General features: G+C 38.6%; 1 protein-coding gene across 25 annotated transcripts in view; it reads left to right on the top strand.

The window, feature by feature from the left end:
• LOC139137416 (eukaryotic translation initiation factor 4 gamma 3-like) overlaps positions 1–20,571 on the top strand; it is a 73,303-nt gene that overhangs the window by 16,419 nt on the left and 36,313 nt on the right. For 4 of the 25 annotated variants that reach the window (XM_070705501.1, XM_070705509.1, XM_070705508.1 and 1 more), the window contains 10 exons: positions 5,506–5,578; positions 6,171–6,350; positions 7,100–7,285; positions 10,245–10,340; positions 11,894–12,011; positions 13,411–13,446; positions 17,346–17,644; positions 18,558–19,293; positions 19,911–20,011; positions 20,263–20,506. In XM_070705501.1, the coding sequence (XP_070561602.1) occupies positions 5,506–5,578; positions 6,171–6,350; positions 7,100–7,285; positions 10,245–10,340; positions 11,894–12,011; positions 13,411–13,446; positions 17,346–17,644; positions 18,558–19,293; positions 19,911–20,011; positions 20,263–20,506 (2,069 nt within the window). Of the gene's footprint in view, positions 1–112; positions 222–5,505; positions 5,579–6,170; positions 6,351–7,099; positions 7,286–10,244; positions 10,341–11,893; positions 12,012–13,410; positions 13,447–17,345; positions 17,645–18,557; positions 19,294–19,910; positions 20,012–20,262; positions 20,507–20,571 lie in introns of those variants that run through there. The other 21 variants (XM_070705483.1, XM_070705488.1, XM_070705505.1 and 18 more) reach the window with 20 other exon arrangements.

Raw genomic sequence — 20,571 nt, 5'->3', positions numbered from 1 at the left:
TGGTGCTAATTGAATATTCATGACGTGTTATGTGCACCTGAATAGTGACCCCAGTTGTATGCCTGCCTTTGAATTCTCAATGAAAATAGGTTGGATGATGCTGAGAGGGGCCCACACTGGGAGTTTTCTCAACCGTGGGTTATTATGTAGGTCTGGAATGCCGGTCGGTCCATGTCGTTTGCTTGTCCTAAGAAGGCGACTGTTTCTTTGAGCCTTTAAGTGTAAGTGTATACCCCTTTTCTGCCAGCCTAGAGTACAGTTTGTAAAGTTTGTGGTGTTGAATGTAATCAGCTTTTGTAGACCGTAAGAAGCTTGTTGAACCCATCTGGTACAGGGCTTATTGTGTAAAGCATGGTTTCAACACACCCTGTTTTGACACAGCCTCATTATCCTGTTGCATTCCATTCTTTTATTCCAGAGTCACAAGAGATTGTCCTTCCTTTATTTGTCCCCCTTCTCAGCCGGAACACTTCTCAGAAAGTCGTTTTGTTCGTCGATTCAACAGTTTACAACGTGGTTGTGTCGTAATGTGGAAAATGTCTTTGGTAGTTTTTCTGAACATGTGCGTGAAGGCAGTGAGGCAGGACAAGGCCTGTGTATACCATGCATATTTATGAAATACATAAAGGGATATGTCATAACAGCTGCCTGTGTTGCATGGCAGTGGTAGCCCGTGTTGTGCATCCTAAATGATACCATATCCATATCTGCATTCCATCTAGATAGCATAAGATGTTGGTGATGGAATGTGAACTGGGTCACGCAGGTTATAAAATTATTGAATTTTATGAGCTGTATTCTGTTTGATTTAGCAACAGACTTTGCCAGCTGTGGAGACAAGTCATTCAGATTTTTGACAGAAGTCAGGATGGTATTATCGCTGACCATGACATTGATCTGTCAGATTTTGTCTGACAAGTGCTTGAATAATCATGCATAATTTACTGTACAGTCTCTTGATATGACTTTCTATGGAAATACACATTGTGACTGTGGAAGGTAATAGTTTCTCATGTTCCCAGACAATATGGTAACATGAAGGGGCGTGTTTTACGTTCCCAGAGGTCAGTTTGAGAAAAGATAGCAGGGCACTTTTTCACCAACTTGAATGGGAGTGTTTCTCTAAGGCTCCTATCATAGATGTGAAACATTCATAGATCTGTAGAATTTTTCACCAGTCGAGGCAGGTAAACACAGTTTTTGCAATTTTTATCGATGATCGGGCACTTCTATAGTGATATATGGCATGTCCTGTTACATTGTATAGTGAGTGGCTTTATCAAGATGATACACCAGGTATGACCACATGTGTATCTCCAATGAGTGTATGCAATCAAGATCCTTGTTTGTTTCATCTGGCAACTCTTCCTTCACTTATGTTCATTGGCACGGACACCGCCCACCCGGGATATAATTAGTGGTGTATGGAAATAGAACACTTGAATATTCAGAGCGTTGTTTACTCTGGATGTCAAATGTAGAACTGCATGTTGATTTTACTCAGATATGTGTTGGTAGCTAGGATAGTAGCGTGGGAAACCATGAAATGTCTGGTGGAAATTGAAACTTATGATCACAGGATTTTTACGCCTTTTGACAAGTACCATGTTTTTCAGCTTTTGAATATCCAATTGTATAAATGTTTATAATGATTGGAAAGAGAGGTATAAGGGTGAAAAGAGTAAACAGTGTGTGATCTGTTTGTGCAAGATGGTTGTATGGCAGTGCTGAAAATGATAGCATGTGAAGTGGAAGGGAATAATATCTCTTGATCTTGTTTCCTTTGGGAATTTAAAATTCATTTATATTTTAAAGAAGTAGCAAAATATGCCAAATATGCAATCTCTACCATACAGATTGCAAACTAATTGATGGAAGTTGTCTTTGATCAACCATTTTTTGCAGATAATATTTTACATATATGAAAATGAAATTTCAGTGACAACCCCTAATTTAGGGTTAGGGATTTCAAGATGAAATTGTCAATGCATGTTGCATTTTCCCATTTGTAGCTGTGTTGATCTGTACAGCACCTGAATAAAAGATGCCTTGGTTCACTGGTGATTGTTAATGCTGTTGATGTTTTGTCCCATCACAAGTCACTTGTAGCTGTGTAGTGGCAATTAGCTCAGATGTTGCCACATGCTTCTTCACCACCCACCCACCCATGAACACATTCACTCAGGAAATTTAGTGTTTGAAATTTGAAGTTCGATTTAATGCTTGGTTATAAGCAACAACTGGTAAAGCCTCCGAAGTCTGTTTCCCTCTGAAATTGCTTCCACTGCTGCAGTTCAACTTTTCCGCCTGTCTTGTGTTTAGTCATTGAAAACTCAATGTTGACAATAGAAGAAATTTATCAAAGATATACTCCAAAAAAGTACTTCTCTTCATGTAAGGTGAAATTCCCCACATAGGTTGTTTTCTTGTAAGTTTGTTGGATTTCATAATCCTGAAATTTTTGGAAAGGCATAATTTGTTCAGGTAGCCTTCATCAAATATTGTTGCAGTTTGTCTTTATGAGTTTCTTTATTAAAAAATTCACAGTTAGTTCCCTGTATTTTATCCAGTGTCAGTAGTGTGGTACAAAACTACTGGAACAACATACGTTAATGTGGTAATGTCATTCATTTTGAAAATCTTGTCTCCATCACAAAGTACTACATACCATGTAACTCGATAAACACTGCTTCTGAGATCAGCTTAAAATACACCTAGGTTATTCATCAGTCAGGGATTTGAAAAATTTTCTCACAGATAATCCAGGTTTTTATACATACAGAATAGGATTTACTGCATTGCATCCAGTGAAGAGACGTTGCATTCATTTGAATATCTATGCCTTTAATTCCTCACTCGCATTTCTTATTTTATAAAGAATAAAGTAATGTTGGTTTATTTTATAACAAGCAAAAGGTAAAATGCATCTTATTAAATACGATTTTTGTGCAGTGGGAACTTTTCACCATGTACTGTACGGACAGATTGATAGATGAGACCATATATAAATTTACTGACAGAAACATGGCAATTTTGAATGATGGATTGTGTGACCTTGATTCCAGAAGGTCAAAGGTCAGCTTGTCTGGGCCACTCCTTGGTTGATCAATATTTCATGTAGCGTGTAAGTTATCTTCAAGTTTTCCCACGTGACAATATTTGATGAAGGCTCTCTGTGTCTGATATGATGCCAGGGCCCTTGGTACAAGCTGATCTGGTTTTTGATTGCATATGTAATTAAACTCGTGCAAAAATTTCAATCATGCTTTGTCTCAAAGAAGCCCCGTTTCCATTATAGTTAGATGAGATGAATCTGAATTTATGCATAATTAAAAAGGAATTTTCTGATATTAGCTTATTTGATAGGTGATGACAAGGCAAATCTCCAAGTGCAGTGTTTGAAAAATTTTAATTTTTCTCTTTCGCATACTGATTCAAAAAGGAGTGTTCTACATTGGAATGATAGATACTGTCAAACTATGGTGTACTCTAATTTTTGATTAGATTTCAAAGCTATGAGGTTTAATCAGTAAACAAAGGGTAAGTTCTTTCCAAGATAAGTATCTGTTTCATAACATGTAATTGTTTCAAATGAGCGAAGGGGCAGATATCATATCAGGTACTGAGGTAGGCTTTGTCAAGTGTCATGAGCAGTTGAACGTGGTAAACTTGCCAAAACTGTACAAAGAGAACTCCTGTTGTGTAGGATGATTGTTGTCAAGCACATTGGAGACAAGGCTGTAGTGTGTTAACACATCTTTGTTGGATGATTTCCTTTCTGATATGTTGGATAATGAGTTAGCACAGTCACTGTCATATGAATGTAAGCCATGCAGTTTTAAAGACAAGTTTCTGATTTATGTGTGAATTTCAAAATCATGAAAGTAAGAACACTTTTCTCTTAAAATGCTTGATGCAACTCTGTGGTGTAATGATAAATTTGACGTCTGTGAAAGCAAGGAGAAAAGAGTTCAATTACGGATGAAGGTGATTTTATTCGAAGAATTTACCAGTGTTCACCACACCTTGGTGTACGCACCTTTGCGCATTCTTGTTTATAATTCTTGTCTTTTACAGTTCTTTTGAAAGAGATAGTGGAGGAAACGCTTTCACTCTGCTGGGCAAAGTCAAGATGCAAAATAGTTTTCTTGAAAGTAGAAAATTATTACTGCATTTTGATAAATGGAATGATCTAGATCATTAATCATTACTGTATGAATATAAATGTATGAGAGTTCAGCAGGTATTTGGAAGTGTCAGTGTAGGATTGCATGTTCTCTGTCATAATAAAAATGTCTGAATGATGATTCATAGACAGTTGTAGGTGTGGCGTCAGTCCTCGTATGTTGACAGTGGAATGGCAGGAGCAAAGTAAATGGTGTTGATTTGTCAAGCAGGTCTTGCCCTGCCATTTCCCTTTCCGGATTTCACTGTGTCGATGCCGGATTTCACTGTTGCACCGACATTGTGTTTCCAATGTCCCTGACAAATGTTTTTCTACTTCCAACTTCAGAGTTCTATTATCCATCCATAGCTGATATGAATTTAAGGTGCATTTGTTTGTGATGACTGTGTTATTAAAATATTTTAATGCACGATTGTCTGAGCAGTGATCCAGGTTGTTCAGATTGCCTTGCAGTCAGTATAAGTATTGTATGCCATCTAGGTACAGTGAATGAGATTGTTGGCTTCCCCTCTGCTTATATTATGGGGAGGGGGATTGAGTTTCAAGGGGTGCTTTTTGTCATTTGCATAAGCTAACGGGCACTTTATATTTTCAAGAGGTTAAGGGAATCTTGCAGTCGTGTGGCTGTAAGAAAACATTGCTTTGCAGTGACAGGACACTTTAACCCTTTGCACCCTGACCCCCTGGTACTCTATGACGTCATTGGACATTTCTGTCCGAGCCGGGTTCAAAGGGTTAATGAATGACTCCAGAAAACTTAATTATTGTAAGTTGCATGATTAAACATGCAGGATTAATTAATCTTCTACAGAAATCTTCTATGAAACTCATCAAGACGGGTGTTCTGGTGATAGTTACTTGATCATCTATTTGTCACCAAGTTTGCAATTGTCTGTATTTTTTGCGTAGAACTATGTACAGGAGATGCCAATGGAGGCTTGTTGAGCTGTCAAGAGTCGTTTTTGTCGTGAATCTGAAAACTCTGGAATTTTGATCAACTGTTGATCGTCATCCGATTGCCTTGTTGCGACTGCTATTGTGTAACTTTTGTCATGAAAATGTCAGGCAAAGTTTGACCTAAAGAAGGGTTAGGTTGAATGTAGTTAAATGACACCACCACCACCACCACCCTCCAAATCCATACATTTTTGCATGTGAGCAAACACAGTCATACACATACACAGTCACATACACACACAGATACACACAGTTACACACATACACTCTCTCTCTGTCTCTCTCTCTCTCTATATTACCCATACTACTATAAATAGGATTTATATTTTATTCCTATCATGTGCATTCCTTGACTGTTTTAGTCACAGAAGTTATTCAGCAGCTGCTAGTGGTCAGGAAAGCGGTCACTATCCACCACGGATAAGTTATCAACAGGTGAGTACCGTAATCGATCTAATCCAGTTTTCTGTCTGTCTAAAGAACCTATGGTAAATGTCATCTATAACTTTGGTTGAGTATCAGATCAGAAAAGTTTACCCTTGATAAAATTACAATGTAAAACTCTGCTATGGTAAATGTCATCTATAACTTTGGTTGAGTATCAGATCAGAAAAGTTTACCCTTGATAAAATTACAATGTAAAACTCTGCTGTGAGGAACAGAATCCTCTTCGGTAGCATGTCAGTGACGGTAAATGTGTTGTAGTGGAGCATTGAGTGGCTACCTTTATCTAAGAGTTTAACGTTACCTCAAGATGGCGCCCTCTTGCAAGCCTTGATTGACCCACTAGTTGTAGATACAAGAAAACCCCAGCCAATGTAGACTTGCTCACAGCCCAGGTTTTGCCTTAAAACTGTATGCTTACATCAGCCCAACACCAATATGTTATCAACAGCCACTGGCCCTTTAATAATTATGCACCCTTTTGATAGCAGTGTAGGTCAAACCTACACTATAGTATTGATTTGCTAACATCCACAGATTCTTTTATAATAGGTTTATATTGTTTTTCTGTCCAAACTATCAGATTCCGCCAAGACAACATTCCCCAGCTCCTCATGATCTAGGTAAAGGACAACAACAGCCACAGTTGGCGCACACCCCACCACAGACAGTTACGGCAGCACCACAGCAACAAGGTGCTGGAGTGGTGCCTGGGGGACAGCCGCCAATGATGCATCACTACCAACAACACAGGCCATCTCAGGTAATCAGACTTTCTTCTTTATGCATTGGCGAGATTTGAAACCCATCTAGTCAGTTTGGCAAGTTGTACGTCAAAAAAGCTATAAATGAATAAAAAAGAAAATTAAGGAGATGAAAAAAATATAAGTAAGGTTTATAATATGATTTTCTTCTGCACTTTAAACCTGATCCTGGCAGGCCTTTCACTTTTCCATATACCAAGTCAATAAAAAAAGCAGTATCGAGCTGAAACCTGTATGTATTTTTACCTTCTTGGCATGATATGTTATATTGGTGATAATCTGTAAAATAGTATCTATGTTTTCAGGGGATTTCAAATGTTTGCCTTTGTTAGTATGCAACATGTCGGATCTGTCATGCTTCTCAGGGTTTTAAGCCGTCGAGTGCCAAAGTCTGTTTTTGTTGCATTTATACCATACAACGCCAACAATTTCTTTCAGATCTGGACAATTTTTTTCAGATTTTTCCAAAGTTTTGGTCAGAAAGTGCACCCTAAAAAATTTATGTCCATTCAGTCCAAAATCATGGAAAAAATTATAGAAAAAGTCATAAAAATTGATAAAATGTTGCCCTGATATTTTTTTTTGGGGGGGGGGGGGGAAATTACAGTTTTCAAAGGGTTAACCAACCTGATGGTGAAATATGAATTGGGCAGGATAAGGGTTGAAGAAACACATATTTGGTGACAAACTGTCCATATTTGGTGTTGCCAAAATTGCTGACCATTCAGCCTTGGTTTTCCCAATGTAGCCATATTACCATCATCAGCCGCATCAGCAACGTCAACATCGGCCGAGTGGCATGAGTATGCAGAGACCAGTTACACCGCAGTCTCAGCAGATGTATTCAACAAGTCCAGCGACACAAGTTATGCAACAACCACCTCATCCACAGTATCAACAACAGGCCATCTATATTCCTCAACAAACCATGAATGTAAGTACAGCTGATGTCTGTTTCAGACAAGGGTACAGGATATGACTGTACTCCGGTAAAGACAGACTTTGATTTTGTTAACCACTGAATGTAATATTTATGAGAATGGTGCTTTGTTTGTATGTTATCATACGAAAATGGGCCAGTGAAATGCCAAAGTTGAGAAATATGAAGTTTTGATTTTGAAGGGCAAATGAGTGAAAGTGTTGTCAAGATAACGGTATGAAGTTATGGTGTTTGCTTGTGGCTTTGGAAAGATAGATCTAAAAAAGGAGAGCGACACCTAGTGGCCATCCCCCCATGTGTTTTGACTAACCGCACTGTGAAGTGGAATAATCTAGAAGCTGTGATGCCAGCAATGTAATGCTAACAGCATCCTAGAGTAAATGTCAGTAAAAAGGCATTATTGGCTTTTGAAAAACAGACAAATACTGGATCATCACTGGAGGCATCATTAGAGAGATGTACAATTGAATTGTGCAGGTGATACAACGCTAATACGGTGCAGCACTGTATAACGATCATTTGCAAATGGTCTGTATGCAGTGTTTTTGCCGAATTTGAAAAATGCCCCGGTCATTGAGCTATTGAAATAGGTGTTTTCTCGACAGGTTCTAAAGGACGTTTGTCTCAAGGTTTGAGACTCTGGAATATTTGCACAGGTTGTTTGTAATTATTGTTGAATGAATTGTTTACTTGAGGGTAGTCAATTGGTTGTTATTAAAAATAGTATGCGGTGAAAGTATATGAACAACATGTCTTCATGTCTTCTGTTATGAGAATATTCAGTTGGGAATGGTAGACTGAATAAAAGTTACTTTGAGTCATTGACAGTCAGATGGTTCATCAGGAAATCTGCAAATGGATACTATCTGGTAAAAGTAAACGTGAATTTGAAAGCTTGTCTTAGCAGTGCAATGGCAGTTACAGCTGTTGCCAATAATGGTGTGTGTACAGTCATGGTAACCTGTCATCAAGCTATTTGTGCATGTCCATACATGTGTTGGTGTCTGTGTGAATTTGTATACTGATGAACCTCATGGTTTTAAAACTTACAGTGTCAATGGAATACCAACTTGCGATTCACAATTCAAAGCAAAACAAACAGTGGTTGTGGAACACTGACTACCCCTAACATTGACCCTGACTGACAGTGGGTGAGTAACACTTACTCCCTGGTGGCAGCGATTTAGAAAAACATTCCCCCTTACTACCAGTGCATTAGAAACACTGAATCTGACTGACATTTGGTTAGGAAGACTGATCTGTGATGATGACAGTCAGTGAGGAACACTGACCCCCTGATGTCAGTGGTTGAGGATCACTGACCAATGATGACAGTTGGTTAGGAACACTGACCCTCGAATGACAGTGGTGTAGGGACAACAGCCCTAAACTAACAGTGCATAAAGAACACTGACTGACAGGCTTTGAGAAACACCGACCCCTGATGACAGTGATTGAAGAACACTGCCTTAACCCTTTGAGCGCCTAAGTCATGTTTTGTAGCCTCTATAAAATATACCCCCATTTTTTTCAGATTTTTGCTAAAATTTTGATAAAGTTCTGCAGCCAATGAATTATTATGTTAATTTGATCCAAAATTATCAAAAAATTGTAGAAAAATTCATAAAAATTCGGAAAATGTTGCACTTAAATTTTTTGGGGAAAAATTACAGCACTCAGAAGGTTAATCCCTCCTCCCCGACAAAGGCTGTGTTGAGAACATTGACTGACTGACTGACAGTGGGTGTTAGGAACATTTCTTTAGATATCTGGCATCCTCTGATCAAATTTGACACCGCAAACAAATGCCTGTGACACAAGCAAATATTTTGGCTCATATGTATAAATATACAGGACTGATGCAAAGGATTTTACACAAGTCGTCAAAATTGAAGCAAAGTATGTAAAATGATGTGGAAAAATGATGTATTGTAAAATGATACAGTGAAAATAGTATTTTGGACTTTGAAAGTTCCTTAAAATAGCTGAAAAAGTCCTGGAAATTGTTGAATTTTAAATGATTTTGAATGTGTGGACCCTGTGTAATCTGTCTCCAGACACTTCGTTCTTCAACCAACCCAAATCTTTCCAATTATAATTGTGTAGCAAGTTTCTGCCTGCTGCCCCAAGTAGGGGCAATTAGTGGTATCAGCAAGTGCTAGATTAACAATCAGTTTGGTCTGTGTAGTGTCTGTGTAGCAATTTTAACTTCTACTGACCATATCTCCTGCACCTCATTCTTATCTTACATTTTGGACTCAAAGTTTGCCGTTTCCCAAAGTAGATCGATATGATAGTGTATATTTGACCTGTTGAAGGGTGCTAGACAAATACATTGATCCTGATGTATTGGTGCCTGAAAGATGTCAGTGTTTACGGTTAATTGCATTGTTTCTCAGCAGCGATACAGTCACTGCAGATGTATGTTATTGTTGAGAATAGAATGAATTCTGGGTAGACACACTCGGAGGGGCGAGGCTGTTCCTTTTTGTCATAACACAAGTTGTCGGTGATCTTTATTTTACTCAAGAATTAATCACAAGGTAACTTGGATGACTGAGTTGCAGTTTTGTGGCAAGTTTAACCCTTCCATCACAGTGGTTTGGCCCAAACTCCTTGTTATCAACAGTGAGTGAGGACTTGTTCACTTGGAATTCGGGGTGGACAAGTTCACAGCCATAAGCCAATGATGAACATTTCAGAATAATTAAACTAATGGTCAGTGAATACTAAACTTGATATGATGTTCCTACGCATGAGTTGTTCTGTGTTCACAAGTCTCTCCTCTGTTTACTAGTTTCCCATCATGCACCAGCATTCGCACTAAACCCTCATTGCATCTCTTTCAAAGGAAATCAAGCTTCCCTTCGTTATCCTGAAAAGAAAATAACTAACTCTCCATGGAGTTTTTAAGTTTTCCTTTCCTCTGTTTATCTACTGTTAATATTCATAGAATCCCGGTATCTACAATATTTCCACTGAAGACGGGTACAGTATGTATATGACTAGCAACAGCGGTCCAACTCATACAGTCTGGACAGCGTCAAATGTATGTTTTTTTGATAATTTGCCTACCAGATTAATTGATCGGTGTCGTGTGCCTGTCTTTGTGTTTTCAGTCTTTGTGAAAATTGGTCATTCCGTGAACAGTGACAAGTGGTTGTGTCTTTATCGAATGTAGTCTTTTCTTAGGTGGAGTGTATCTTATTTGTTTAATTCTGCTTAAAATGCATCACAGACATCCCGTAGCTGTAATGTCCAAACCTAATCATAACATCCCATCTTTCCCTCTCCCTGAAATATTTCAAAGTTGACAAATTTCCAGGAACCTTGTGCTTGATATAAATATAGCTATGTTTCTACTATGTAGAAGATCGGAAGGCTGACCTGCAGTGCCACAAACGTGTGACTGACTCGAAACACCTGTTTATTTTAGAGATCAGTATTTTTACCAAGAAACTATTTAGCATAAGGTTTCTGCAGGTCAAAGGTCATAAGGCTTGTGCATGTGCTAGTTACCCTTCCTGGCATTTTTGTAGACTTCCGCATGATTGCTCGAATGTAGCATGTTGCATGTGCGTGCTGTCATTTTGCCAGTATTACAGTAAGTGCATCCATGCTTGTCACGCTTATACCGCTGCTGCTGTGCAACGTCAGGATTGCCGTCAAGCTCTGCTTGTTCGCAACGTGCTGCCCTTTTATCGCTTCTTCCGTTTCTGTTTTGCTCTTTTTCTTCAAAGCTCACTTTTTAGTGTCTTTCCATCCGTGTGTGAGTGTATGAGACTTTTCTAGAATGCATGGGCGTCGGAGGGTGTATCTCTTTGACACAGTCCACATAAACGCACGGTTCATTCATGCATTGTCCATGCATATCCACCAGTGAATAATCTCTCTGTCCAAGCTCCTTTTTCTTGCATTTTGAAATTGTACAATTGTCCAGTGGAATGCTGAAGGTTAAAGATACAACCCTACTAATGCTCGTGTATTCTAGAGAGAGAACTTGAATTTGATGCAAGAAATCCGCTACGTGTTCTCGTTAAATCATAGTGTAAACGTTATCATTTAAGTTCAGCATGACAGTTGTTTTATTGCGGACTGTGTACCAGATTAATTTAGCATGACAAAATTCACTTGTGTGTGTTAATGAAGACTAAGCTCTCTCCAACACTCACGGTATTTCCCAAATGTGCCGATAAAAACGCAATTATAAACATTTTATGGGAGATCTCTGTGTCATGGTGAAGAGGACGAGACATGGGGCTCTCTTGGTCTCTGTCAAATTAGCTTGGATCTATTCTGCCTCCCTTGAAAGAGAAGCAGTTTAGTACAGTAAATTGTTCAAATATACTTCTCTTATGACTATACTCCCCATGTCTACACAAGAATTTTGCTTCATGTTGTAGAGATTGCCTACTTACCATCAAAACTTGACTTGGCATATCATTCAGATGGCCATTTGTACTAGCCTAAGCTCCTTTCAACACAAATTGGTCACATAATTTGCGATGAAATTGTCATTGTTTTGGAAATTATTTGTTTGGTCAGGTAGGTGTGAATCTAATATGAAGGTCTCACTGGCCATTTTGTGTGTTCTCTCTTCAGTATCAGCCTGGTGTCCGACAGGCGTATCCACAACCAGTAGCACAGCAAGCAGGTGGGCAGTATATAGCACCGAGTACACCGCCATATTACACCCCATCCCAACCTGGTCCTAATCCTGGTAAGTTTTTCATGGATGCCTCCATGAATCAAATTTTAGAAATTATTTGACTTGCCAGATTTAACATGTGAACGTTCATAGTAACCAGAAGGGAGTTCTGTTCTTGTGTACTTAGATTTCTTGTTAAAGATAACTTTTGGCTATGGAATTTAGTATGTTTCTAATCAGATATTAACTGAGGAAATGTGTTTGAAAGCTTGTTATGCATGGTAAGATGAAGGTTGAGAATTATGATAGTGAATACCGTGGTAAGAGCTAACAAGCATCATGAACCTGAGTAGGCTTAGAGTTGCCATGGTAGATGCCATGGTGACAGCCAATCAGAAGTGTGGAATGAGTGAGGTAGAGACTAGTGGTGGCGGGTACCTTGACAACAACCAATCAGAATACGTGAGAGATGAAGAGTTGTGATGGTAGATACCAAGACAGTAGCCAATCAGAAATACTGTATGATGGAAATTAGAATTTACAACTCTATGACAGCCAAGCTCAAGTACCACACTGCCCTGGAACCTTTCCAAGAATGTACTTCTCTGTAATCTGTGTACGATTACTGATAAAACTCCTTTGAAATGTGAACACCATTCAGTGACTGTGCAAAGCTGTTTATGCTGTGAGTGCACAATCAAAACAAAGTCTGAAACTAAAACAGCCGTAGGCTTGATTTGCCAGACCTATACGTAATATAGATGCACTCTCTTGTTTTGAAAGGTGCTTGTACACTTTCTCAGACAATATTTTCGTGGTGAAAGGACATGTTAAGTAAATCTTCCTGGCATTTCTGTAGCTTTTGAAGTACATCAGTCTTGGAACACAATGGCATTGTAACATTTATTGTAAAATTATCATTTACGAGCAAACAATCCTTGGTTTAGATTCTTCAAGAATGTTCTCTGTTGGAAAGAGGTGTTATCGCTGCACATGTGGTAAACTCCTGACTCACAAATTTTTGTCAGAGAAGTGCATTCTGGGAGGCTTTCAGGGTGGCTTTGATCATACAAGTGTCTTCACAAAGAGAGTTGTCAGTTGCAAATGATGTGAATGCAAGTGTAGATGTAGTATGTGAAAGCAGCCACTTGTTCCATGGAATGAATGCCAAGTACAGTAAACCCTCGCTCTACCGACCATGCTGTGGGACAGAGAAAATGCACATTAAACTGAGGTGTTCTTTCAAATGAGGGAATTTAAATCCAGACTAGCCTTCTCGGGGGAGACACATTATATGTATGTTATAAACGATAATACATACTACTGGTGGTTGTTAGGGTGAGGGATTACTGTACGTATGAGCCAAGTATTTAGGGGGTGGGGGAAGAAGGGGAGGGGGCTGGTCTTCTTTGTCTTTGACTTTCACGGCTCTGTTGTTTTGTATCTTATTGGTTCTGTTGTTTGTTTATAGTTGGCCAACAAGCTGCACAGTCAGTCTCTGGCCCGGGTAAGTTTGGTTTGCTGACAGGTGGTGTGTTTGTTTGGTTGTGTGAATATGCAGATGATATCTGGCACAGATAAACACCAAGGTGTTTGTGGATAAAATACCTGACTATATACAGTCAGTAATTACATGTTCCGAAATGAACCTTAGAAATGATTATAATATGCAACAATGGGTATATCTACAGATATGCAGAAACAAACGCACATGTACTCATGAAGAGTTTTCACACTCTTTGCAATCCATCAAAAGCAACATTTACCCAGACATTAAGACTGATTTGTAGATAGTTTCAATGTGTACTCATTTCTCTCATAAAAAAAACAAACAAGCAAATCTGTCACTGAGTTTGAAAGTCTTGTACATCCTTGCAATATTTGACCAAAAGCCAAATCATCAAAAATAACCCTTTGATATTGGTGAAGTAGTACGCCTCATAACAAAAATGTTAAAACTTTTCCGCAAGGAAATTTCATGCATTGTCTTTAATAAAAACATTTAATTAGGGGTCTCGTTACAAAACATGAAAATCGGAAAATCACCTGAAAATCACTGATGTCTTGAAATTCAAAATGTGTGTGCTACACTCTATATTAATTTGTAATGAGTGAATGAAGTGTTTGATTATTACCGTATATAAAAATAAGACAAATTTACTCCTGGGGTTTCAAAATAAGTAAATGCAAGTTATGTGTGCTACAGAAGTTTTGTGAAAATCTTCGAGCCTAAAACATTACCATCAAGATACATCGTACAAAAATACTTTTTCAGCCTTGACTAGGCAAACATCTTTCAAGGTTACATTTTGGTCAGTCCTCAGACGGATATAATCAGCTTCCATGTAATACTTTCCACACGCCAGTGTGATGGTTGTTTATCTGAACGGTCTCATTAGCATAGATACACATTCTGTGTGTGTGCACGTGTTACAATAGTTTTCAAAGGTTGATGCTGTCTTTTTTTTTTCTGTCTAGTCTACTAACCACAACAATTGCAACTGGAAGTTTGTACAGCCCTGCTCTAAACTTGTGTTCTCTTGAAAGCGCCCTCACACAAATACATCTTCAGTCTGCAAAACATGTTCCAGGGCTTTGAAAATTGCAACTTAAATGGCATATATTACTATACTTTGCATATTACCGTACGTGTCCAGTATGGTTTCCCTGTTGTGGCAGGGATACGATGAAAAATTGTGACGTTTTCATTTATGATCAACCGTCAAATCATCCAAGTATGAAATATACCCTTAAACCATAACTCATGCTTCTATGATTGTTTGAGTCCGTGTTGGCTCAGTCAAAAAAATTCCAATTTTACCAATTTTACTGTGTAAGGCAACTGTCAATACTTATCAGCTCAAAAGTGGAGAGAACACAATGTCTTTCACCATTACAATGCTAATACTAAGTAACAGATAATGTGTATTAACACACTAGGAGGTAGTGGCTAAATGGCTTGTTTTTCCCAAATAGCCAGAATTGTAACTTAATATCTCCTTTCTTATTCTGCTACCCCCTGCAAGTAGAGTGGATTGATCCTAGCCTTAAAGTAACAAGGGTCCTTCCATTGTACATACAATACAGGGTTTGCAGGTTTACACAACTACACAAACACAATGCTTCAATAACCATTATGAAGCAAATTTTTTGGTGCTTTCTGAATGTACTTTATTTCTGATCTTTGCTTTGAGTGATGACAAGGTGGTAACAAGGGTAAACATTTCCCAGAATGCAGTTTATTTGGTTTTCTGAGTGTTTAATATCAACCAATGCACGTTTTTGCAGTGGTCAGAATTTTTACAGACCACTACTCGTAGAATATATGACTGATGTAGAACAAAATTGATATCAATATCTCTACATGATTGCATTCTGGTATCTTGTTAGACTCTTGTTAGAAACAATAGAACGGCTGTCCACTGTTAAGGAACTCATAAAGTACAACTGTTGGTAATCAAGTGGCAACAAAATGAATTCAACCTTGTCATTTGGTTGTAATGACTACCATGAAAAATGTGAGAGATCTCTTAAGGTAGTATGCACCTCGAAAATGAAAGACTTAAACTTTTGCTCAAACTTTCCTCAAGGTAGGGTGGCCAAAGTTAAGCTAAAATGTTACGACATTATACGCAACTCACGCACACTGAAAGTGAAATTTGATTTTCGTGAAATTTTAAACGCCATTTTTTCTGAAAATAAGTAGCTAGGTTACCGAAAAAATGGATATTTTCAATTAAAATCGATGTATGAGGCAGGTTTCATTAAAAAACTGAAGAAAAAACGATAGAAAAATAGTGTTTTTCCTCTCTAAAAATGCCACTTCGTACTGACCGGCCACAGCGCTCGAGCGGTCGCCGCTCATGGCACGCACTTCTGAATCCAGTCAATACCTATTTCGCAACGGAACTGCTTTCGGGCCCTGTGCACGCTGTCATAGAACTGCGAAACTTGGCCAGGAAGTGGCAGACCATCCCATTTACATGTAGTGGTGAGTTTTTGTTATATTCTGGGAATTTTAGCCAGCAAACACGAGGTAAAGTGAGTACGGTAAATTCGGTGTAGATTTTTCCCATTTAGATACACATTTTTGCCATAAAACTTGTAGCATGCTCTTTTTAAACATCATTCCAACATTTCTGTGAAATATGACGAAAATCTGTCCACGAGCACAAGTACGAATCATAAAAACAAAATCGTGTTCACTCATAGACCTCAGTACAGTGTGACTCAAGATGGCGGCGGAAGGCAGTCACACTGACACACCATTGATAGCCTGCCTGAGGCTGAAGTTAGGGACAGTTATTTCTTACAATTTCATGGCTGAAAATGAACTGCATTAAAACACAATTGGCACTTTAAATTGATTTGTTAGAATTGAGTGTTATTAAATAACATTGTGACAAAATTTCATTGTATTGTGAGCTCCAGTTTTTAAGTTATGTGAATTCAAAATTCATAAAAACATAAAAATCCATCCATTTTTCGATGGTACGGTGCCGCCGCAATTTTGACTAAGTCAGACAAAATATTTTCAATTTTCAACACTCACAGTTTCAAAATCCAAGACTGCGCATCAGTCAAATCTTGATTTTTCCATAATATTGGGTAAATCTGTGCACAAGACACATAGTTTAATGATTCCATGTGAAGTAAATAAAAAATTATGGGTTGCCAAATTTGAAGAATCGGCATACTTTGAAATAATTTAAAAATTTGCCGAAATTTGTCCGCGAAAAAATGGCATTCTTATTGCTTTAAAAATTCATAACTTTTGATTGGATACAGCTATTTGCATAATTTTTTTTTTATTTTTCTTCTTTTACCCCATTCTTGCTAAAAATCCATATAAACTGTGTGTATAAACAAGAGAAAAAAATGGCTTGGCCACCCTACTCAAGGAATCTTTCAACCATTCTTTTTCAAAATCAAGAATAAAAATCGGGAGTAACCGTGCACATTTTGGTACTAGAGAAACAAATTACCCAAGATTTACAGATATCTGAAATTCAAAATGGCTGCCACCCCCATATTAACTCTATGGAAAAATATAAACTTTTTGATTTTTGAAAAACTAAAGACACAGTCTAAAGCTTTCTTTTGCGCCAAGAGCTTCAAATTAAACTCCCACAAGTGGTAGATCAGAAAAGAATTGTAAAAGTTTGAGAGTCCAAATATCTGTCTTCGAGGCATGTTCTACCTTAATTCTGACAGTGCTAACAGTGAGTTGAGTTTGCAACATTTGAATGGTAAGGTCAAATAATCCGTTGCCATGGAATTTGCTTCAGTTGTACTGTAAGAATATAACAGTCTATGTACTCTTAATAACTTGCTATCTCTGCATTTTGCTAACTTTCAACAACATCTGCTTTCTCTCCACTCTCCCTTCTCTCGCTCCTCATCCAGAATTTTTGTACTCGGCAGGCCACTACTACCAGCCACCCCAACAACAACAAATGGCCCCTCCGGTGCAATACAGACAACAACAACAAACATACTCGACACAACCTGTACAACAGAGGACATATGAAAAGCCACCACCGAGAGAGAAAAAGTTGATACGAATAATTGATCCCAACAAAGGTGTTGATGTTACAGACGAAATAATGAAAAGTAGTAGCAACAGTAGTGTCACTACGAGTAGTACTGCTAATATCACACCACCTTTGTCAGGAAGGTCAAGTGCATCCGGGACACCACCTCAGGTATGTCTTCAAAACTGTCACCCTTTCAGCTTGATGGTTAAGCCGAAACTCACTGCTATTGATAGTAAGTGTGGAGCTGTTCACAAGTAATTGGGATGAACAGGTTAAACTCTGCCAGATGAACATCAAGGTTGAAAAGAGATGTATATGGAGGCATTGCTGCATCATCAGTGAATCTTCAAAAAAAATTTTGCAGTTGTCTCGCCTGAAAGATCCGTCGCTTGAGGGCGCTCTCTGTGAAAGTAGAGAGCGCCCTCAAGTGACAGATCTTTCAGTCCAGTTGTCTTCGAAGCAAACGAAATGCTTCTATATGTGTAGGCTTTTGACTGATCTCCTTGTAGAAAACTGATGCCAAGGCACCAATATAACATCATTGTGAGGTGTGCTCTTGTGTGCTCATCACTGTGTACGAGATGGTGATGTGCTTAGGTTGTTTTGTTTTACTCAAGGAGCACCAGTTTGACATGAAATTACAAACAGAAGACTTGTTTCACAGAGCCTCTGAAAAATTTGTATGTTGTACTGGATTGTGCATGAAAGAAAAGAATCCCTGTGGACCATTCTTTGTTTACTGTGCAAGTCTTACCATGATTCTTCTATAAAACTTACATTGTGTCGCTGCAAAGGTACAAAATCAGTGTTATTTGTTTGTTTTTGATCTTCAAATATGGCTCTATCTTTCTTAACTCTTTTCCGACCAGAGAGGCCTTTCACCACCCCATCTGCTAAGTCAGGAATAAGTTGTATTTAGTTCAAAACATGCGTTAATGTTCACGTATAGTGTGTATGTTATCGCAGGTCAAGTCATTAAAATTCATGTGACAGTCTGTAGGGTTTTTCAGTCTGTGTCTAAAGTGTGTAAGATTACAGAACTTTGAAGCTAACTTTGTACTGTACTTACTTTTGATAATAGCAGATTTCACAGTCAGCAACTCCGCCTCCATCACAGCAACAGATACAGGGTAATTCCATTGCTGCGCAGTTTGCTGCTCAAGTTGCGGCAACTCTAGGACCTGCTACTGAATCTGATAGTAGGACTAATATAGCTAAGCCTGTGGCTTCCGTGCCCGAACCTGTATCTGCCGTTGTGGAGCAACCTCAGGCTGTTCCGGCAGAGACGGAATCAAAACAGGATGCACCAGATGCGACTGCGGAACCCGGAGACAGTGTGCCGGAAATCAAAGTTGCACCGGAGAGTGAACCAGAAACCGCGGAGCAGACCGTGGAAAGCAAGGACACACCACAGCCGCCACCGGCATCTTCCAGGAACGATGAAAACGGAGGTGACGAAGTCGCAGACACTGCTACTAGTGCAAAAGAGGATTTACAGGAAACCGTTACAGAGAAAAATGTTACGGAAAGTCAAGCGAAGGAGAACGCAGAAAAGGAAGCTGAGCAGAAAACTGTTACAGAGGATGTGAAGAGTACGGATGAAAATGTGACTGAAAATACAACAGAAAAACAGGAAGCTGTTGAAGAAGGGAAAGAGACAGTTGTAGAAACTCCTGCTGAAAGTAGTCCGGTTGTCAATGACAACGGGCCAAAGAAGGAGGAAACAAAGGAGAATAAAACAGAAGAGAAAGAGGAAACGAAAAATGTCAGTAAACCGGAAGAAACTCAACCTGAAATAACGATTACAGACACAACAGGTAAGAGGGTGGTACAGTGCACAAGTGTGTGTCAGTCTAATAGAAATATATTGGAGATGAAGTTGGATTTGTATGCTTCTTGAAAATCCTTGAATTTTAGATTGTCCAGACTCCTGTAGAGTCCTGGAAAAAGAGAGTTTATAAAGTCGGGGAAATGTGTACAATTATGTACAATGATGTAGAAAAATGATTTCTTCCAAAAGTGGTACCCTGAAAGTGGTAGTTTAAGCCAGGAAAAGCCGCCGAAAATTGCCAGCTGGTGTGCAACTGGTTTAGAAGGTTATGTTTAATTGGTTGATTGTCACTATTCACAGCAACTTAGGGAGTCTTTTGTGTATTATTCAATGATAACAGCAAGTTTCAGCCAACAGCTTCTGAGATGCTGCACATTAGCTCAAAATTGCTGGTAAAAGTCCTTTGAAAGTCTGTGAATGACATTAAGTTTGTGGATTGTAAATGCCAAGTTTCTCGCAGATTGAGTTTGAGTGCAGATGGCCATTCACAAAACCCTGTGTTGGAGTTACCCAATTGAGTAGCACTGAACAAGCTTATTGACAATCAGTGGATGATATGACAGGGAGAGAGGACTGTTTGAAAATGCGGTGTGTATCTTTCAGTGAAGGAAAAGAAGAAGACTACAAAGCAGAAGATGAAGGAATATAACAAGAAAGGAACCGAAGACGCAGACCCAATGGAAGCATTCAAAGACAAGGATGAGGTAATGAAGCTAAATTCAAATGATATGTTCAATTCAGCCGGAAATGTGCAAATTTAACCATCCACAATAGTTAACATGATTTTCTGTAGTTGTGTGTATGACTCTGTGAACAACAATTTTGTGACAGAACTTCTAAGATCACATGTGGAGGACTCTTGCTACAAGTGGTAGAATGTGAGAATTACTGCCCTGAGGTGCATTCTACAAAGGGGTCAAATATCTTACTTTAAATAAATGTTTCTGTCAATTAGTCAACAAATGAAACACAGCCTGAGGAAGACGCCACCAAAAATGAGGACGAAATGGAAAATATGAAAGAAAACACAGAAGTTGCGGAGATTCCCAAGGAAGTGAACAATTCTGAGAAGACAGAAGAAGAAAAACGGAATGAAGAAAATGAGAAGAAATCTAAAGAAGAAGAAAGTATAGACAACAGTGAAGTCAGACGGGATCCTAAGGATAATAAAATTGAACTTAAATACAAATACAGGGAAGGTTAGTGACACGTTATCATATTGCACATTGAGAATTGTGGCAGTGAATGTCATTCATGTAAAGAA

Source organism: Ptychodera flava, chromosome 7 (genome assembly GCF_041260155.1).
Source record: "Ptychodera flava strain L36383 chromosome 7, AS_Pfla_20210202, whole genome shotgun sequence".
Classification (NCBI taxonomy): Eukaryota; Metazoa; Hemichordata; class Enteropneusta; family Ptychoderidae; genus Ptychodera; species Ptychodera flava.
Note: the sequence above shows the minus strand (reverse complement) of the source record. Positions and strands in the feature narration are given on the sequence as shown.